The following is a 22,146-nucleotide window of genomic DNA, read 5'->3' as shown; positions in this document are numbered from 1 at the left end:
GTGCCTCGTATAACTCTTCGTATAGTCCATGATAATATTTCTCGCAGCAAGATATTCAAGCAACTGGAAATACCATAACTAGGGGTTCAGTTACATACGCTGAAGGATCTGTAGATAACATCGAAGATTATCAAGCCAAGACTAAAGTTTTGGTCAACGACAAGTCAAGAAATGAGTGATCCTTGAAATATCCTTTCTTATATAAGCCCTTAAAATGATGCCATTTGCAATCTTAGCAGACATGCGTGAATTCTATAAAAAAATAAAATATAGCTTAACTACAATACGAAACCAAGAAAATAGAGTAGCGTCAAGCGAGGCACAGCTTTGATTCATTTCCAAGCATACCAAAAATCTCTATTGGGTCTACATTTACCCGAAGGAAATTACATTAAAAAAAAAAGCTAAAAGTTCAGACTCAGATATTTTGAATAAAAAATCATAGATGTGCACCACTGTGGTGCAAAATTTATGCGAATTTGTTAATGAATATCCGTGAACGCCACGGCCGGGACAGAAGACAACAAGTGTGACTGCTGCTGGAGAGATGGAGGATACCGAGCTGAATTTTACGATGCAAACAAAAAATAATCGTAACGTGGTCAACTTTATGCTGTTTGTTTGTTAGCAGGTAAGCAGCAGCAGCAGCAGCACCAGGTTGGAGTAGGTTGGAGCAGCAATTGGGGTCCAGCGTTGCGGGCAGAGCACACACAGAGCACAGGATACGGGCAGATAAACAAGGCAATAAGCGTCAGGCAGGACACTTGTTGCCATTGCTCCTCATTAGCTGGCGCCCAACTTGCATATGAGTGGGCGTCTGCTTGGCTTTTGCTCCACTCCGGCTCATTAGTTCAAATATAAGGCCAAAGGGCGTTTCATTTAATTATGCGGTCGCCGCCAGTTGGGCCCCACGCTGTTATATTTCAAAACCGGCCAGCGCAGCCAGCAAGCCGTTCAGTCAACCAGTGTCCACCGTGTTAGCCACAACAGACGCCAGCGCGAGAGCTACCAGCCAACCAGCCAAGCCGCCAATCAGCCTACTAGTCCCAAGTCCCAAGAGAACACAGCTCGAGCCATGAGCCAGATCGGCGGAGTTGCCGCAGGGCCACGCAACTGGACGCTGCGCGGCGCTGTTTTGCTCCTGGCCCTGCAGCTGCTCCAGACACCAAATGCACTGCAGCACACCGAGGAGGGTCTCGAGTTGCTCTTTCGCGAGCGGTAAGTCCTTGGATCATTTCAATAGTTCAGTTACGCTGATAGGCAGAAAACCTTTACGGTTCGATACATGCATCTGAATTTAGTTCGAACTTGCAAAATCAATTTTGCATTTAAATTTACTTTTCTTTATTTATGCTTGACGGTTAAAATTTATGCCATTATATTTTCTATTAGCAAAAAAGCAAATTAATTTCCAATCCACCCAATTTGGTTGTAAAATATAAGTCGATTTAGGCTAATTTTTAAGTTATCCGATAAAATGTGCTTTTCAAGTTATGCACTGATCGCCTTACATTAACAAACTGACTTTTCAGGCTAAGATAAAGCTAGGAGAAAAACTGTTATACGGGTATAACATTTGTTAAGGTGCCTAAAAGTATGCCATAAAATTGATTCAAATATGCTCAAGTTCAGATAACTTATTAATATGCAAACAAAATTATATTTGATTTTATGGCGTTAATACGATTAAATGCAGCCGAATATTATAAATTTTAAAAGAAAAAAAGTAGCGAAGTGCTTCTTAAGTAAGGTTCCACAATGCACAAGAACAAATTTTAAATTAAACTCACATATTAAGCTTAGTTATTTTTTTAATACTAAAAACTATTTAAGCTAGCAATACAAGATCGAAAAAAATAATCACAAAGCTTAAAAATAAACAATTTATAGATTTGCATCAAATAATAGGCAAAAGGTAAATAAATAGTTAAGGAAAAAATTTAAAAAAAAATAATAACATTCATTTTAGAATGAACGAGGGAAATATTAATAATATTTAGAAAAAAAAAAAAAAGAAAAAAAAATTAATAATATCTATTAATAATTCAAGTTTTTTAATTAAAGAATTAAAGAAAAAAATAATAATAAACGTAATATTCCCAAAGCTGTTAACTTTATGAGTGAAATTAATAGAACATCAAAAATTTGCACAGCTCACAATCCGATTGGGAGAACGTATGGCATCAGGAAACGCACTCCCGATGCCGGGACAAGCTGGTCCGCCAGCTCTACTGGGCCTGCGAGAAGGACATTTACAGACTAACGCGGCGCAACCGTAAGAGGGGCGGCAATGAGGTCTGGACCAAGAGCAGCTACAATCGTGAGTAAACGTGAACATCATATTAAATTGCAGTGTGCATATTTTTTTTGGCAAAAATTCTTGTGCGAATCGTAATTGAAATTGTTTCCCATCCTATTATCTGCCGAACAGCCGCAGCTGGTTCGGCTGCCTCCACCTGGCTGCATGTGAACTATGCCAACATGTTGCTGCGCAGCAGACGCTCCGATGCGCCCTCCATTACCAACGAGTGCTGCACCAAGACCGGCTGCACCTGGGAGGAGTACGCCGAGTACTGCCCCTCAAACAAGCGCCGCAATCACTACTGAGCTCCTTCAATTGCCGTGGCTATACTCATAAGCCCATAATATTGCCTATATAACTATATACACGATATAGCTCCACTCTTTTTTTTTTGTGTCTGTTGCGTCACGTTTGCAGTTAAATAAAATTTTAGCCACAAAAATACATAGTTTCATTTAACACTAGTCTTAAAAAATTAAAGAAAAACAAGGGGGAGGTATAAAAAATGAAATATTCTCTATCTCCATTCCATTTGGTGGATCTAGCTCTTAGGGTCTTCGAGAATTGCCTAAAAACCCAAATCTCAAAATCAATATTTATCGCCATTATGATGATTGCAAAAGATATCGAAGGGAGATAGCTTTTCTGCGTATGGTACAGGAGAATATATATTTGAAATTTCAATGATTTTTATCTATGCGTAATATCTCATTATCGGACTACATATCATAAAGCTCTAAGCATCTATCGAAAACATTTTTGTTTCTCAACCAAAGTCAGAAATTACAAGGTTCACTATTTTCATAACATTCCTGGTCGTACTGCTTTTCATATAGAACAATCGGTTGGAAATACACTTGCTCTACCAAAACACTCCTAAGTTCCCGGTTTGGGAATTACTTAAATGGGGTTAACACAAGTTTTATTCAAGTAAACTAAGCCCACACAACATAGAAATACATATGAACACGTTTTCACCAACTTGTCGGATACTTCTTTGTATCACAGATGCATTACTAATTAATTATGTAATCAAAATGAATAAGATGCAAAGTAAAGCTAACTTAAACAGGTTAGTTAAAAAACAAACAAAAAAGTCGTTGGATAAATTCAAGTCTAATTTGGTTGTTACTATTTCGTTCGAAATTCGCAAACTGATGCAGAAGCGTCCAAATTAAAAGCATAAACAACTTTTTTTAGAACTAAAACTTAGTAACAATTTGGTGTATAAATATATATGGGTCTACAAACAAACTAGTTATAAGATCCTGTATACAATATATAGCTTATCCCATAAGTAATTACAAATTGTGTATTAACTTCAACTACAGCTGTGTCATATTAAACTACACTTAAAAGAGAGACAACCTACAAAAATCTGATTGTGAATAAATAGGCTAAGCACTACAGACATATATCTATATATATGTACATATAGATATATCTATTGCTCTACATGTATGTAAACTTTAGATGATTACAAATCGATGCCTTACTGCATATACCATTTGTGGAACACACCACACCAAAGCAATAGCAGTCGTACCGAAGCGAAAGAGATGGCAACAGGGTGCAACTGTGAGATTTAGCTTTATAGCATACAGGCATATCGGGCAGTGTCTAATGCCGGCAATTGTTGCCGCTGCTCGCATCGCCATCCTTGCAATCCTTACGCGCCTTGCCGCACTTGTCCGCATTTGTTGACTGATGCTGCCGCTTGGAGCCGTTGGCCTGTCCCTGATCGTAGTGCCGGTCCAGCATTTCGAGCAGCGTCTGCTGACGCTTGCCGCTGGCATGGGCTGGAGAACTGGCAGCACCAGCGACTGCAGCTGCAGTTTGGTTGTTGCTGTTGTTGGTTGTGATGGTAGTGGTGGTGATGCTGCTGCTGCTACTACCGCCGCTCTCAAGACTTGCAGCCAGCATCATGGCATTGGCCTGCTCCTGTTCGGCATCATCATCCGACACTAAAGCACCATTGTTTTGCGAACAGTCCGAGTCGGCAAATAGATCTGGACTCTGCTGTGTTGTTGCGTTTGTAACTGGAACTGAAGTTGGAACTGGAGTTGGAGCTGCAGCTGGAGCTGGAGCTGGAGTTGCTGCCGGAGCTGGTTCCTTTGGTCGAGCGGCTGGCTGCTTGTGTATCCTCTTCAGCTCCTCGAGCACAAATGGATACAACGACTTACTGCCGCCATCTTTCTTGAAGCGACGCAGCACGGAGTAGAGCTGCTGCACAGTGGTGCCATGTGCTCGGAATAGCTGCCAGAGCACGTGCAGATCGTCGCGCAGCTGGCGATTACCAAATGTATAGTAGGCCAAGGGACGACAATGGTGCGCGCAGACCATCATTTGAATGAGCGCCTTGAGGTGCGGATCGCCGCCAAAGGCGCCACAGCCCCAGTTGCCGGTGGCCACGCCCGGCGGCGGAGTAGACAGCCAGTGCCTAAATCCAATGGAGGCCTTGTTCAACTCACGCAACATAAGCTCCTCGCGATACTGATGTGATTGTAGCTCCTGGCCAAAACTCAGTGCATCAATGGCCACAATAGCCGTGTGACGACGTCGCGAGCTGTCGTAGGGTGTGCGGTCATCGTGGTTGCCAGCCCAGGCAAAGCTGCTCGCATAGCCCGTGTAGTTGCTGTAACGCTCGCTGCCAACCATCAGCAGCGCCTCCGTGGGCAGCAGACACTCCGTGAAGAGCTTCGACACCAGAAGCTCCGGGCAGATAACAAAGCGTATTTCCTCCTGTACACAGCCCTGGCCCAGCACACCACCGCCCAGAAATTTATTGGCAAAGTCGACCTGCAGCAGACCAATGCCCTGATCCTCAATGGTGCCACCAGCATTAATATGCATGGGTATGCTGGCCAGAACCGCGCCGCTTGAATACCAGTTAACCTCATCCTCCGGCCTGCCACTGAGCCTCACAAACGTCAGGCAGCCTGCGGGCACGTTGCTGGCGTCCCGTTCCGTGGGACAGACGCGACGAAAGTAATGAAAAATACATTTGAGTTTCTCCAGCACCGCCGCACCGCCCGACTGGTAGAGTCTGTAAAATAAACATACGTATATATGTATTTGTGTATATGGTAAATAGTTTGTTCTCAATGCCCAAACCTAATTCGGTTACCTATTGAAGTTGATATCGGGAAAGTTGCTGTACTCGGATTTGCGCTTGAGAGTATTACGACGAGGATATGTGCAAAGGAATGCGTTTGCCAGCAGGCACGAGATCTGCTCCTGGCTCAGCGACAGGGCAACTGATTGGTTTTGCTTAAGCAACGGAATCGGTGCCTTGATTAGCTCCGGCAAGCGCAGGGCTAGACGGATAATGCGCGGCAGCAGATCCTCAAAGAAGACGCGCGACTCGCTTTCGTCCAGCTCCTCGTTGAATAGCTTGTGCAGCGCACGAAAGCTCCATTGGCCCTTGTACGTGGTATTGTAGGACAGAATTGCCGCCTGCAACTGTTTGCTATTGCTTATCGGTCGTAGTAGGGCGCGCTCTATCATGCCCCAGCGCGATTGAATGTCGGATGTGCCGTCCTCCGCCTCCACTGGATATTTGCTCTCTGCGGCACAAGGGAGGCGTACATGGTCGGCATCCCAACGATGTGGCGCCCGAAACGGACGCGGCGGCTCAACAGCCGGCTCGCGTATTGGATGTCGATACAGCACCTTGTGCTGGCCGCCAGGCTGTACGGCGCTCAAGTGATCCAGTTCGAACGGATGCAAGCCGCGATGCACGGACTCAATGGGCAAACAGCGCCAGTGCCATTGCGGCTCCGGTTCGCCGTCGCTGTCTGTGAAAATGGGCGGAAATCAAAATTGAAAAACTGGCGGAGGAATATTTGCCGGACTCACCATCTGAGCGTTGCGACACAGGCGGCGAGACTTTTCCAGCAACTTTATCCGGCCTCTCCGCATCTATTTCCATGCTGTTATTGCTTTCACTGTCCATTTGATTATCACCGCTGTGCGTATGCTTGAAATCGGCAAGTTGTTTAACAAATTGAAAACGCGACAGCGTTGCCCAATGGAAACGTAGTGCTGGTAAACGTTTACTAAATTTTAACATACTCACGGAGTGATTTTGCAGTATGTGTAATTTTTAATGCGCACACTTGTAAGTATCAAATTCGAAATATCATGTAAATAACGTCTCACAGGAAAAATTACAAGTTGACTTTATTTAACATATTTAGTATGTGTATTAAATATTTGTATTGATGAGAAAAAACGCGCGTTCACAGCCAACTTCACGTGAGTCGAAAATTGCGCGCAGCCAACTTCACGCATGTTCGAATTTGCGCGCGCGCAATCTTACGTGTGTTTTATTATGGCATTTGAAGTAAACATATTACTGAAACAACATAAAATTAGAGAAATATCAGAAAATAAAGTTTGCCTGTGTATGCCTGTGGTCTGCGTAAATAAGAAAATGTACACATTTGCTTATTTGGTTGAACCATGCGAATTTTACGAAACCAATGAGATATACATAGACAAAGAGAGAAAGAGAGCGAACATGTTTAGGTACTTATTTTTGCTACCTGCACTTAAATATACCGTTTGTTTGTACCTTATATTTTGCTGTAGACGCTAGTCTGCCCGCACACATGTCTACAAAAATGTTCGCGTGTATGTGCATATTAAGTACTTTCGCAGAGTTCAACACACCTTTATCGGTGCCTAATCAGCCGCACTAGGCGAGCTGCGCAGTTGCTGGATTTTATTTGGAACTCTTTTTTGCGTTAGCTTCGTGCGAAGCATCGCGTCGCGTCACATGGCGGTCAAATGCGTAAACAAATGAAAACAGCAAAAGAAAGCAGCAACAAAATTATCACAGACATTTTTCGACCCGCGAAACTCAATTAGTTTTCTGGTGTGTGTGTGTGTGTGTGTGTGCGTTGTGTATGTATGTTTTACTGTGTGTGTAGCCTTCAAGTCTACGCCGCAGTCGCCTTGACCATAACCTAGAAATATACATACGCGTTGTGTCGCTCTCAGAGATTGCCCACATGCATATGTATGTGTATGTGTATGTGTATGTGTGTTTACGTCAGCTGCGCAGCTGCAAACAGGTACGCAGGCAGCGGCAGTGACGCCGGCGTCCAATCAGGTGCCAAAAACAAACGACAACAGTGAAAGCAACAGCAACAAAGCGGCAGCATAAGGAGACACACACACACAGGCAATGAAAGCGCTGCCGGCCACAAATACATGTGAATGTATGTACATATGTACATACATATAGAGAGTGCGAAATGTTACTAAACTTTTTCAAGGTCATCTCAAGTATGAACTACAAATCGCAATCACAATTAACGCTGACGCTGACGCCGACGTCGACGTCAGCGCACTCAACTGCAGGCAGCGTCAGCTGCGAACTGCAAATTTTCTTGTTGCTGTGTTTAGGCATAAGAAAATAATTAGAAAATAAATGATGTATCCGAAGTACTCTCTCTTCAATGCATCACAAGAGCCAAGCTTAACGCTTCGCTAATGTAGTTATATTTTTTTATTACCAAATCTTGCATAAGAACTTTTTGTCAGGCAAACTTAATCATGTATTTTACTATATAAACATCTAGTTTACCGTACATCCATATCTATATGTACGGTATTGTTGATATGATAAGTAAATCTATACCTAAAATCATGAACTTGTGTTATTGCATTTATGTTTATGTTATGTTTCAATTCCTTTCGAGTTTTTAGCTATCAATTGTTCAGTTGAAAATTTCACTTTTATTGCTTATCTCATGCAGTGCGAATGGCTCAGAACACCCTGTGCTTGCGGACTGACACCCTGTGAACAACACTCATTGCACTTTGCTCGGATGTTTTCAAAAGCGAAACACAAGCTTTTGGGTGCGTTGTGGTAAGCTTTAAAGCTAAGCCGCATTTGTTTTGCTTTGCTGCTTCTTTTATTTTTGTCATTTTCTGCGCGGGCAATAACAACAACGTTAATTAAATGCGCCAAGTCGCACGTTTGCCAATTTATTGCTGCTGCTGCTGCTGCTTCTGCTGCGTCGCAGCAACAAACACAAAGAAAAACAAAAAAAAAAAAACAAAGAGTTGCGATAATCGAAGCAATCGAATATTATTTTTGATTTGCATTGTTTGCACTTTGTGTTTCTCTCTGTTTTCGCCTTGCCAAACGGTCGATTGCGCCGCGGAGTGGGCAATCGCATGGGTTTTTGGGGCGTGGCAACACAATGCAATTTACGCACACATACACGCACACACACACGCACGCCTGCATACACATATGCATATGTGTACGGGCAGACGCTGCTGCCATCTATAAATAGAAGCAAACTGGATGTGTGAGCTGTTAGTGGGGTGTGGGGGGCTTGCGGTGCTCTTAGTACACGGGGCGTGGCTAACCACGTGTTGCTAGGCGGGTCGCTCAACCCAGCTGCGCTGCCCATTTCTTCTTCTAGCTGCTGCACTTGCTATCAATTTTTATTTCTGTTAGTTACTTAACTTTGGCCCACACACACACACACACACAGAGTCATACAGACACTCATGATTGCGCACATGTGTGTAGGTGTGTGTGTGTGTGTTCCTCAGCTAAATTTTCGCATCGCATGACCTTGAAAATTCTATAGCCATATCTAAAAACGGCTGTGCGCTGTCGACGCCGGCGTCGGCGTCGACGTCAAGTCAACAAACAGCGATAGAGACGCAGGCAAAACAAATTTTTCTTTCTTTATTCTTGTTTGTTGCCCGAAAAACAGAATCACAAATTGTTGCCGACACTTGCACCCATGCATACATACATATGTATGTATGTATGTATGTACATACATACGTACATAGATACATTCATCAATACATATGTTCTGTATGTATTAACACACATTTTTTCAGAAAAGGTACACCAAAAACCAGATTTGGCTCAATTGGGAAGTTTTCACCGATTTCAGTGAAAAACAAGTAAAAGGCTCGAATCGGGAGCCCCCGACTAGGGGATACCCTGCACCCTCTTCTTCCAACACCAAATGCTCGTTTGCTTTAGTAGAAAGAAAATTAAATAAAAAAAAAAAATTGAGTTGACCCGGTAAGGATTCGAACCCACAACAAACCATACTACTTGCCGCCGCCTCTACTTAACAGCCACACCAATAATTGAGTCTTGATGAGAAAAAAACAAATTAGAATAGCAGCACAAGCCCAATTGCAATGCTGTTAATAGAATTCAAAGAAGACAAAATTTAAATTTTGGCTTGATCAAAGATAAAGATAATAAGATACTAAGGCTAACGCTTTAACAGGCCTCTATTTAAACACAAAGGTCATAATCGGATATTTATAAAGAAAACTGGAACAAGCCTTTAAGCCAAAAAACCATGCACATATATGTTTATTTAAATTACATCTAAAAAAAACAGAAAAAGCAGATTGGATCAGATGGAAATAACCCGTCTTTCTCAGGACACAACAAGCGAACTCAGAAACAACTACTCGATTCCACATTATCAAAAAACTGATCTAAATGCTTTAAATATATTCGAAAACCTGGCTATATGAATCTCTCTATATGAATCTTAAGTATACACACAATTGTATATAATTAATTAAGATAATCGATAGAGATAAGGACTACCCCTGCCATTAATTTGAAAAGAATTAATTATATAAGTACGTGGATTGCGCTCATTTATAAATAGATGCGAAATATACGATCTTTTGCCGGAAAATTATTGTAGTTTTTTTTCTTTCAATATTTATTTTATTGTTAACGGTTAAACACTTAATTATTGTTGGCTTTTATTTTATTATTTTGTTTTTATTTTCGTTCGGAAATTGTTTAACGCCCACACGAAAATGTCATTTGGTGCAAAAGTGACAACAATAAAGACGTATTAAAGCAAAAACAACAACAAATTATTGCAAATGAAAGAAAAAACGAGAAAGTACGGCTATCTTCGGCACGCCGAAGATCTAATACCCTTGCAGAGCCAACCTTTTCATAATGCTGATAGTGCTTTGCCCGTTTCTAAGAAGCACAGGGAAAATAGTTAATGCCGAGTTTGGGCAAGATATCTTGATAAACAAAAAAACCTAATTTTCGACCGATTATTCCTATGGCAGCTATATGATATAGTGGTTCGATCCAGCGGGTTTTCACATATGTGCTGCGTGCAACAGAAAGAGGGACTTCTGCAAAATTTCATTAAGAAACAGACAGACGGACATGGCTATATCGACTCGGCTGTTGATGCTGATCAAGAATATATATGCTTTATGGGGTCGGAGATGTCTCCTTCTATGCGTTACACATTTCACGACAAAATTATATTACCCTCTGCAAGGGTATAACAACAAAAGCAAAAACCAAATATTTGGAAAAAGAGAAATCATTTCGCATTTCGCACGTTTTCAAAATAAAGCGCCAGCTATGCATGCATATATATATATATATATATAACTGAATAATATATATATGTAAAAACAACAACATTGATGGCAAAGTCAAGAAGGCCTTAACCCCAATAAATTCGTAAAACAATTAACAAAATACACGCGGGCCCAGCTAAAAATACAAAATTTACACACACATAAATTGAATAAAGTAAAAACAAGTCGAATAATTATGTGGATCGCACGCGTACTTCAGATTGTTTGTTGTGTTTGTATGCCTTGAATGTTGTGGGCGGCTTCATTTCGACTGGGGGCGTGACAGTTTCAAGCGAAAGTCTTTCCATCAAAAACGAATCAAACAGATAACAGATGGCGCCACATGCAAAGCGCTTGCGATTAACTGTACATGATGTGATATCTGTGATATAATCGCATCGGTAACGGGAACTATGCCAGAAAAACCCTAGAGATACGATTGAACCTCGGTTAGGCACTCTTTTGGCTGGGAACATCTGTTAACCTCTGTTAACCAAGACTTAACTCCATTATCCGCAAGCTTTCTCTTTAGCCTGCGGATAATCCCAGTTAACCGAGATATTGAATCGTTCATGGACAAACTACCTCCAAGGAATTTAAAAATATATGTATGCTGTAAAATACAATAAGATATCTATATAAATAGAATGGTAAAATTGTTCTTGTTATAAAAACAAGAAACGATATTTTCGAGCATCACGGATAATCAAGGTTTAACTGTACTCAACTTAACATGAGGTACTCCATCTATCTACATGCTTATGAACATGCCATATCGCCTGTGGAAGCTAGGGCCCCATTTCTTACTGCACCCTTTGCCGCGGAGAGAGGTGTGTAAAGAAGGCAACTTTCTTGATTTCAATATACTCTTTAGATTTTGATTTTGCATCGTTTTCCTAAAAAACGGATCAAGTTATCGTTGGTTGGAAGCTAGCTCGTAATGCAGAGGACCTACATACGTTCCAGAGTTAAGCCATAGGCGGATCTATTCCCTACCCTCAAAAGTTAAGGCCTCTATAAAGTCAAATAATCTGGGTATATATTTGATATATAGAGTAAGAACTAATTGTAATCCCCGGAGACAGTTATGTTTTCGAATTTGGAGGAGGGCTCCGTATGCTTAGCATTAGTCAACTGCCATTGGGCTTATCAGTGTGCTAGAATATGCGAAGCGCACCTCAAGACAAACAACACAAATGCCGTGTTGTCTGTGCCAGTGCCTGGTGACTAATCCCCCCCACTCCCCTCACACACACACACACACACACACACACACACACGCATATGTTGTAGTGTAACTAGCTCGGTCAGGGTCGCCGGCAGCGGCTTTGCCTGATGAAATTCAAAGGCAAAAGCCAAATGCGATTCCAAAGGAGAACCAAAAGAAATAGCAACGCGAACAATGTCAAAAGGCGATAAGCGATTATCAGGTGTAAAGGGTGTTTGCGGGGAGGCGCAAGGTAAGCCGTTCGCAGCGAGCGAAATGTTTCAAATGACGCAGACGACGCCTCAAACGTATGTGGATCAAAAATCGTATTGATATTTGGGCTTGCCACATTAAAACTTTCTTAATATCAAGCTACAGGAAAAAAACGAGTGGACTGAGCGACTAGAGCATACCCTGTGTCCAGCGCCGTCACAAACATGCAAACTTTATTTCATCAAATTACGCAAAAAGTGGGTAAATGCAGTTATTTTGTATACGAAGAATGGACAAACCAAATTATATTCAATCTTATCGATTCTTATCGATTTTGGAAAAACATGAGTTATCGATTATTTTGAATAAGCTCGATGCTCGTGCTCAAAAAGAGCCTATGTTATGTCTACTGATACCTTTCAGGTACATATGTACATACATATGTATATGCATTATGTAAGTCGTGAAAATTTCATAAAAATATCGTAAGTAAATCGAAATCAATTTCGATTTCTGTCAACATTTACAGTTACAATCGAAAGTCCTGGGCAAAAACTTGTGAAAAGCATGTGAAATGGAAATGGACAAGAAACACACACATTTATGAAATGTTTTTTTTTTTTTTTTTGTCAAAAGAAACAAATATGAAAAGGAAATTTGTAGGTGTCACAAGTATATTTTCAATGTCAACGCTTTAATAATTTTCCCAGTCAGAGCAAGAAAATGTTTATTTGGGGGAAATGCCACAAGCTCTCCTTATATACATTTTAATGACAATTTCAATTTATTTTCCCACATTTCGCACATTTTCGACAAACTCGAATATGATTCCTTTCAGCTGTTTGTTGTTGTTATTGTTTTTGTTTTGTTTTTGCATTCGCATTTGCGTCAGAACGCACATCAAAAAGGGCCAGAAAATTACAAAAACAATGTATGTATGTATGCATGTGTGTATGTATGTGTGTATGCATGTGTGCATGTATGTGTGCATGTATTGTCAGTTATTGTGTTATGGGCGGCTGGGCGTAGCTGGACGTTAATTTTGCATTTCGTTAACTGTGCAACACACGCACACACACACTCACATACGCAATATGTTTACGGTCTTTTTAATTATTATACAATATTCGGTGAGTTTTTTTATCGCTCACTTTTTCAATTTCATTTCACGCGTTGCACATTTGCTATTGCCTAGCGTTCCATCATCGCACATACATAGTCACATATGCATGTGTACATCGCACATGGCGGCAGCTCTGTCAATGTATTTGTGTGTTTTTGTGCTTGACTATGTGTTAAGTGTATATGCATGTATGTATATATTGTGTATCTGACATCAGCGACAACAATAACAAAGCAACGTGCGCGTCGCGCAAAAACAAAGCAAAAAACTTATACCGAAACCAGTAAACACGTCAGCGGCATTCAAAAGAGACCAGAAAACTAGAGAGCGAGAGCGAAGGCAGCCAGAAAAAACCGGCTGATAGTTTTCCCAAGACTGAGAAACTGACACGTGAGCTTTGTTAAGTGAAAGAGAGACAGAGAGAGAGAGAGAGAGAGAGAGAGAGAGAGAGAGAGCGCGCGTAGAGCGTGCGTAGACAAAAACAAGTTTTGCATACCAATACTAATGAAAATGAGCATCTTTTTCGTGTTTTGTTTTGGCTGTTTAGCAGAGAGCAAGGCACCCGCTTCAGCACTTGCATTCGCACTGCCAACGACAACACACCCTGACACACATATGCACACACACACACACACACACACACACAAACAGCCATACATATGCCCATATTTGTATGTGTACACCCCCACTCTCACGCATTTGTTAAGTTGTAAACAAGTTTGACATTTTTACGTACATTTTTGTCGCGTGATTTTTTAGACACACAAAAACAAGGCGTTGTTCGTGTGAATGCGCTCAAAAGCAAAACACACATCTCCATCGATCATACAAAATGTTGTTCTCTCTCTCGTCTGCTGTCTTTGTTTTTATCTGTGTGGGTGTCACGCCTGGTCTATTGCCATCTCGCTTTCACGCGTTGCTCGCCACTTTATTATTGTAGGTCATAAATGCATTCACATGACTGCATTTGTTTGTATTAAAACGCCTCTGTCTGTGTGGGTGAGCAACTCAAAAAAGAGAGCAAGAGCACGTTGGAATACATATGTATTTGGTTGTGTCTGTGTGCGTCTCTGTACATGCATGCTTAAATTTCGTGTACAATTTGAGTACGCTACTCTGCAGGGCATGTGAGCGGGTTCTATTTAGTGTGCCAAAATAAGAGCAATTTGTTGTAATCAAGATTTCAATAACAACAATCTAAATAAGCCTATTACTCGCCAGAAAATGCATGTTGCAAATTTAATCAGTCAAATCACAGTTAAGCTTAATAAAATAAACATTTTTGTACCTACAACTGCAATGAGAGAGGTTTGCTTTATGGCTGCGGGTTCACTAAACGTCTCGTCATAGACGTATCAACCAACGGTAATTTTGACTCAAGAGGGCGTTGTGTAGACGCACAAGCAACTGAGAGCATAGCCCAGTCGTCGTAACCTATTGTAGTATGCAAGGCCCAATGTTATTGTTGTTGTTAATAGTCGCTGTCTCGTGGTTTTAATCAAAGCTGACGCATTGCAATTGACACACAGATACTTACACGCACATTGTACGCGCGAATGGGAGAGAGAGAGAGCGAGAGAGGTAGAGAGAGCCACACATACAGAGAAAGCCAGCAAATTTTAAAGAGCGCGCCTTGCATGCAATTGTTTTCCCCCATTCTGTTTGCTTTATTTTCTTTGTTTGCGTTGACTTTGCATGTTTGCTATTTCTCTTTGTAGCATTTGCGTTTGTGTGTGTCTGTGTGAGAGTGTTGGCTCTCAGTTCCTCTCTTTGCTTTGTTTGCTGTTATTATTGTTGCTACTGCTGTTAATGCTGCGCTTAAGAGAGCTCTAATCATTTGTATTTTCACTTTGCGACAATAACAACAACAACAACACCAAAACAATCCGCCAACCTGACAAATAAAAAACAAAAGAAAATCACTTAAAAATTTTAAAGCGAATTTTAAGTGTGACATAAACTAAGTCTTAATATATGAATATGTCTGATTTCTCTCCACATAAATGTACATATGTACATACATGCATGCATATTTACACACTGACACTTGCATGCATGCATGTATGGCTGTGCATACGTTGCAGACTTGGCCAGTGTGGGCTGTGTGAAGTGCCGCAAACACTTAACGTGCAACGTGACGTATGCGCATTGTAGTCATCTTTGGCGGCACCAAAAATGCAGCATGTAGCTGACTGCTTGCTGATTTTTTAGGAGCAAAGTAAAACTAGTGAATGCTATGTGTTATTATTATTTTTATATTTTTTTTTTTTTTTATTGTGTGAGCGACATAAGACTCAGTTGCGTTTGAATTTAAAATGATTTTGTTTTTAAGTCTTACGCTCGATCATTGCCAATGGCAATGTTTGCATGTATGCATGTGTGTATGCGTGCATGCATGTATGTATGGATTGCTGTTGTCACAGTCTGATACGATTAACAGTTTTGCTTCACTGCAATTATTGTCTATTTTGCCTATTAACGTTTCGTTCTTTTGCCTCCAGATTCAGAAGTCGTCGCGTCCGTCTCCGTCTCCTTCGACGTCTTTGTCTCCCTCTCACTCTTCGTGTGTCATTTTGCCATTTGCCAGCGAATACTGTTGCATTCAATTTGACGGAAATTGGTTCTCTATACTGTACGTAATATGTCACATAAAAATACATACGTACCTATGTGTGTGTGTGTGTGTGTGTGTGCATGCGGATACTTTATGCATGTGTGAGTGCATGATCGTATCTAAGTTTTCATTGCTGGTGCATTCCTCAAACAAAGAGCGTTTCGAACAAAACTAGAAAATCCATTTCCTGTACACTTGGCCAACTCAACTGATAACAAATGAATACGAAACATCTACATATATGAATGAGCACAATATATGTATACTATAATATATATATATATATAATATATGTACACAAATATTGTGTGAATGTATTTACAATATGTATTTGAAATGTGAAATGATAATGTTAGTGTCAATGTGCGAAGGTCTCAAGAAAATCTAGGCAAAATATCAAAAATACAATTTCCAAGGGCTTAGACCTTAGGAATTTCTGATACAAAATATTGATGTATCTTTGGGTATATATGCATATGGCATATACTAGCTGGAAAAACTCCGTCTCTAAGTTTTCAGTTTCACATTTTAGAAACCAAATTCAACCGGTTGAAAATTCTACCATTTACCTTTAACCATTTATCTTGAACCCATTCTATATTGAATCTCATGTCTTTAGATATTTGAAAATATTAAACATATTTGATAACATACTGTGAAAGCTCTCATAAGCGGACAGCTACTATCCCGGCTTAACAAAAAACGAAAGTAAACACATATATAATTATATATTTCTAAATTTTTATATATTGACAACACTTTTGCATTATATTGTAAGCAAAAGTTATGAAATATATCTTGTTTATGAGAAACTTTCATCCCGTCTAGTTTAAGACTTTTTATAAAATATTATTAGATAATAATCTGAATAGAAAATTCGTCTAAAAAATACAAACTATTAAACAAATTTCTGGCATATCATTTTCAGGGTAAACATGTGCATACATATATATACCGGTTTTTTTTTTTATTTCTTTAACCTGAGCCCATTGAGAATGGTTGAGAAAGGGTATAATATAGCTATGTAGCATAAGCAGATCAAATATATGTGTGTGCCATGTGTTGCACATACATATATATACACTATATCTGACATATTTAGCTGCAATTCAAAATATCGATCGAAAAATAAACGTTAAAAATAAGAAGAATATTTCTACTAAAACCAAGGGTATTCAATGTTCGGCGCTTCAAAGCTTTGCGACCTCGAAGAACTTTTTAGCATGGAAAAAAAATCTCTAAATCTCTAAACGTGCCACTAAATTAGAAGCCATAAAGGTCCATCAAGCGCCAATTAAAAGTTAATTTGTTGTGTGTGTGTGTGTGTGTGTGTGTGTGTGTGTGTGTGTGTTGTCTTTTCCAACTAATAGAACGGGCCAAATTCCAATTAGAAGTTGCCGAGTTGCTGTAAAACTTTGTCCTGTAATTTTCTACTTTTTTGCATATGCAAAGCGACTGATTGCAACAACAACAACAACTGGCAGCAACTGACCGTGAAACTTGCAACAACAACAGCTTTGACAAGTTGCAAGCAACTCACTTCCAGTTGCAATTTCAGCTCAATTTGCCACTCGCCACTTGCCACATGCGACCTGCAGCTCATGTGCTGGCTTGCCACTTGCAACACAAACGCAGCATTGCCGTCTTATCAGCAGCAGCAGCAGCAGCAGCAGCGGCAGGAACAACAATAACAGCTGCATGCAGCTCTTGTTGGCTGCTGATTATGCTTCTGCCGCTGCCAGCCCCCTCCCCGGCCAACTGCGCTGATAAGTGTTTGCATTTTCCTCTTCTTCTTTTTTATAAACGTGTACATGCCTAAGTCTTGAATCCACAAGGGCGCGAGCAGACGGTGAATGTGATAAATAACAGTGTGTGTGCGCGTATATGTGTGTGTGTGCATGTGTGTGTAAATATGGCACAGGACCGAAAGGCAAATAACAAACGCTGCAATTACAAAATACAAGCACGACTTGCAAATGCACAGAAAACACGTTTGTCGCGAATGCGGATACCCTACATTCAGAACCGCTAAACATACATGTTATCAGACACCTATAAGAAACGGGTATATTGGTTACGGCTATATATGCTGAAAATTAAAAAATTAAGTGTTAAGGCCAGATTTGAACAGAAATCTATATACATGAAAGTGATAGCCCAGTTTTAAGTGTCGAACCTCAAATCGAGGCATGCCATAGGCATCGCAGTTTGATTTTAGGGCTTGCGGTATACTTTTGATAAACTTGCAACAGATAAAAGGTTAGTGTAATTTATTGTGAACATCTTTATTTGCCACATATTGATTGACGTATGAATTTCAAATGCAGCAATTCAGCTGCTGTGCTAAGTGTACACTCATAGCTAATATGCCCACTATAGAAGACCTTATTCTTGTAGGGTAACGGAGCACAGAATTTCGAAAGTGAAAAGCTTGAACAACACAGTACAAAATACGCCTCCGCCCAGAGTCTGGTCCCTGTTTTATTTTTCTTTTTTTTCTTTCGATTTTGTGCCTGCTAATTAGAGTGTCATACTTTGATTATACACACAGGCACACACGTCTATAGGTCTGCATGTGTGTGTGCTTGGCGATTTGAGTTTGACAGGCAGCCGTGCGGCGACGCCGTCGCATTGATAATAATGTTAGCACACGTCTCTTCAGTTGAGGCACTTCGGCTTTGCCATGACTCATGCGACATACAAAATTCTATGGAAATGTTCCTTATTCGGAATGCCTCCGATGTTTCGTTAGGGTTTTCATACGTATTCATGCTTCTACCACAAACTCGAATATTAATATATATTATATATTTTAAGCTTAAGACGTCTCTCTGTTAACACAGTAACAGATAAATATTTATAAATCCGGGATCGAATACCTGGCCAATAAGTTGGTGTAGTTTTGTATTAGGTCATTGCCGTTAGCGCTATTGAAGAATAATAAATACAATAATAATAATGATAATGATAATGATAATGATAATGATAATGATAATGATAATGATAATGATAATGATAATGATAATGATAATGATAATGATAATGATAATGATAATGATAATGATAATGATAATGATAATGATAATGATAATGATAATGATAATGATAATGATAATGATAATGATAATGATAATGATAATGATAATGATAATGATAATGATAATGATAATGATAATGATAATGATAATGATAATGATAATGATAATGATAATGATAATGATAATGATAATGATAATGATAATGATAATGATAATGATAATGATAATGATAATGATAATGATAATGATAATGATAATGATAATGATAATGATAATGATAATGATAATGATAATGATAATGATAATGATAATGATAATGATAATGATAATGATAACAAAAAAAATAATAATAATTACAATAAAAATATCATTAATAAATAAATGAAAACATTCTCCTATTCTAAATAATTAATATATAATGATAACAATTAATTAATAATACAGAATCATAATAATAATAATGATAATAATAATAATAATAATAATAATATCGATAATAATAAATATATGAATACATTTTCAATAGGTTAAGTAGCCAAGTGGAGGCAACACAAACTAAAAATAAATAATAAATAAATCGTGCTCTAGAAAGAATTTGTTTTTCTACTAAAAACTAGCAACATGTTCGATTCTAGAATTACTCAGGCCTTTTTAAAAAGTTTTCTTCCAACAAAGCTCTTAGCTAATGTGACCAATGTCGATTTTAAAAAAGTTCTAACAAACTTTCAAAAACTTGATTTAAATCTTGTTTGTTTGGCGATTTACGCAAATGGATTTTTGGATTCTAATATTTTTCAAGTATCTGTATCGCATTTGTTATATTTCATTTCGTAAACACAACATTCAACACGAAACAACTTTTTTTTTCCTTTTACTTAAATGCATTAAAATTGAAGCGTATTATAAATTCTGTTGCATGTTCATTGCTCCTCGGAAAACATATATGATATATATTTCGTTTGTTGTTGTTGTTATTGTTACCCTTGGTTAATAGCGTCATCAAAACTCGACAGCATTTTGTTTGCCATTGTCGTCATAGCAGTCGCACAGTGGAGCTAAGTCTGTAAATGCAGATGTCCTTTAAATTCGAAAGGTGAAATGGGGTTGAAATTGCAATAAACAAGTAAATACGTAAATACGTAACACTCGTCAGTTCTAGAGTAACTATCGTCTTTATATATATCTTTTACATTAGGGAATTTTATGTTTGACATTATTTTCATTGATGCGATATCCCGATAACTTTTATGTAAGTCTCTCGTATGTTGCCCCAAATTTTAATGGAACTTTTAACAAAGTATTCATATTTCTTGAAACTCGATGGATGTATTGGAACACATTATATAACACACATTCAACTATAGAATACCCTTCTTTATCCAGGCATTACGTTTTTTATCGTCGAGTTGAAAGATCTGGATTCTGACGCTCGTGCGAACTACACAATTATGTCCTGGATTTTTAAAACATGTGCCCCACTGTTCGTTGCGATGCCAAAGTGTGCAATGCATTTAACACTTGAAAGCATTCATGCCCTTTCACCAAAATACTTAAAGGGCATATTTGGATTATTGAACTTCAAAATAAAACGCGATGAAGATATATACATATATATACATATGTTTAGGAGTGTAGAAGTATTAAATGTTCAGAGGAAATGAAATATAAAAGCTCTTGATATGCTTATGATAATGTTATACTCTTCACAGGGTATTGTCTAGTCGAGCATTATTTGTAGCTTGATCGTAAGTACTTGTGAAATTGAAAAGACATGAATACATATGCATACTGTATATATGTAATGCATGCATATATGCTTGTGCTCTTATGTGCGAGAAGTATTGTTGTTGTTGTTGTTGTTGTTGTTGTTGTTGTTGTTGTTGTTGTGTCTAGCCCTATATCAGTATGAGTTATATTTTTGCTCCCTTTTTATATGCGCAAACACTCTGCTTGATTGATTTATGCATGCAAACAGTTGAGAAAACAGCACACCTACCTCCATCCCCTCTCACTGCACACCCCACGCCGTGCAAGCCCTGCCCTGCCCTGCCCTGTGCAGAATCAGCAGCTGTAGCAAAACCAAAACGAATTTCACCTCTATGGATTGTTTATGGACTCGGCACTTGGCACTTGGCACTTGATTCACTCCCTGCAAGCGATGGAGCTGCTTTTGGGCATATGGAGCACGAAACAGGCACGATGTGCTACGGCCTGTACTCAATAGCACGAGATATAAAGGCACTTAGAAGTCCGGCTAATATGTATGCCACATATTCGCCAATATATGTACATATATCGCAGCTAGTTGTTGATACAAGTATTTGAAAGAAATATCTCATTTGCACTATTTAAATAAAAATGTCTCGACATCAAAATTCTGGAAGATGTCGAAAAGATCTAGATAATGAAATTCGTTTTGCTTTCATTGAAATTTTAAAAACATATTCCGTGCGGGCCTGTGTTTTTTTTCAAGTCCTTGATAGTTGCTCGTGCCAGGACCTGCGGCCATCTCTATTCCCTATCAACGGACTTCCGGTCTGTATGTAAATTTTCGTTTGCCCACATGCTAATTACCTCTATAAAGTGGCTTTAGTTTCCATATGACTAACATATTTATGCAGTCCACAAATTTGTATCATTGATAAGACTATAAAATGCTGAATTTCTCAGCTGTTGTCCACTTTTTGTGTGCAACACCCCAAAATGATGTTTAATTAGCGTCTTTCAGATAATTCAAGACAAGAAGCTGCTTTATTAAAATAACTTCATATCAACTTCACATATTGCACCATTCTGTGATGCATGCTTTAGGAATCAGAAGTAGACGGAGCCAAATATGAATTAATGGAGCTTTGTTTTCTCCGATATATATTTGTTGATTGGGATGACGAGGTTGTTGTTGTTTGGTTTTTTTTTCAAGATATCTTAACCAAACCTGCTTCTTCTAGGCCAAGTCCAATTAACATTGTGGCCCTATATAATGAAGCTCTCTAGGAATACTCGATGTAAATTTAGGTTTTGGCTTGGAAAATTGTCATGTTTCTAGAGATATTTTACCCAAATTTAGCAATTGTGATCTTCGCAAGTCACCTCACGTACACGCAAAATCATAAGTCATATGTTGGTAAGGGTATTTAATAATCGGCGTGCCGAATATAGCTTTTATAAGTTGTCTCTTCATCAAATGAAGTGTATCAAATGCAATGTCTTGTTATCATCATGATGATAATCTTCAACATCAGC

The 22,146-nt window shown here is 39.1% G+C and overlaps 2 protein-coding genes across 2 annotated transcripts; one reads left to right on the top strand and one right to left on the bottom strand.

The window, feature by feature from the left end:
* The first annotated feature begins 68 nt into the window (after positions 1-68).
* Positions 69-2,671, top strand: LOC115768357 (probable insulin-like peptide 7). The gene is made up of 3 exons (XM_030712924.1): positions 69-1,218; positions 2,154-2,320; positions 2,432-2,671. Exons 1-3 carry the CDS (start codon positions 1,076-1,078, stop codon positions 2,605-2,607), a joined length of 486 nt encoding a protein of 161 aa, XP_030568784.1. The 5' UTR covers positions 69-1,075; the 3' UTR covers positions 2,608-2,671.
* Positions 2,672-3,002: 331 nt separating this feature from the next.
* On the bottom strand, positions 3,003-6,626 carry LOC115768350 (poly(ADP-ribose) glycohydrolase). The gene is made up of 3 exons (XM_030712913.1): positions 6,161-6,626; positions 5,430-6,099; positions 3,003-5,348 (listed from the first exon to the last, which is right to left on the bottom strand). Exons 1-3 carry the CDS (start codon positions 6,372-6,374, stop codon positions 3,923-3,925), a joined length of 2,310 nt encoding a protein of 769 aa, XP_030568773.1. The 5' UTR covers positions 6,375-6,626; the 3' UTR covers positions 3,003-3,922.
* Between the last annotated feature and the right edge of the window lie 15,520 nt (positions 6,627-22,146).

This window comes from Drosophila novamexicana, unplaced genomic scaffold, assembly GCF_003285875.2.
Source record: "Drosophila novamexicana strain 15010-1031.04,08,12 unplaced genomic scaffold, DnovRS2.1 tig00001753-arrow-arrow-pilon, whole genome shotgun sequence".
In the NCBI taxonomy this organism is placed as follows: domain Eukaryota; kingdom Metazoa; phylum Arthropoda; class Insecta; order Diptera; family Drosophilidae; genus Drosophila; species Drosophila novamexicana.
Note: the sequence above shows the minus strand (reverse complement) of the source record. Positions and strands in the feature narration are given on the sequence as shown.

Bases quoted from the DNA above. Each gene is read 5' to 3' on its own strand.
- LOC115768357 (XM_030712924.1), top strand. From the start codon at position 1,076: ATGAGCCAGATCGGCGGAGTTGCCGCAGGGCCACGCAACTGGACGCTG. The intron at 1,219-2,153 runs GTAAGTCCTTGG...AAATTTGCACAG, and splicing joins GAGTTGCTCTTTCGCGAGCG to CTCACAATCCGATTGGGAGA. The intron at 2,321-2,431 runs GTGAGTAAACGT...TCTGCCGAACAG, and splicing joins GACCAAGAGCAGCTACAATC to CCGCAGCTGGTTCGGCTGCC.
- LOC115768350 (XM_030712913.1), bottom strand. From the start codon at position 6,374: ATGTTAAAATTTAGTAAACGTTTACCAGCACTACGTTTCCATTGGGCA. The intron at 6,100-6,160 runs GTGAGTCCGGCA...CCATTTTCACAG, and splicing joins TGTGTCGCAACGCTCAGATG to ACAGCGACGGCGAACCGGAG. The intron at 5,349-5,429 runs GTAACCGAATTA...TTTATTTTACAG, and splicing joins CCCGATATCAACTTCAATAG to ACTCTACCAGTCGGGCGGTG.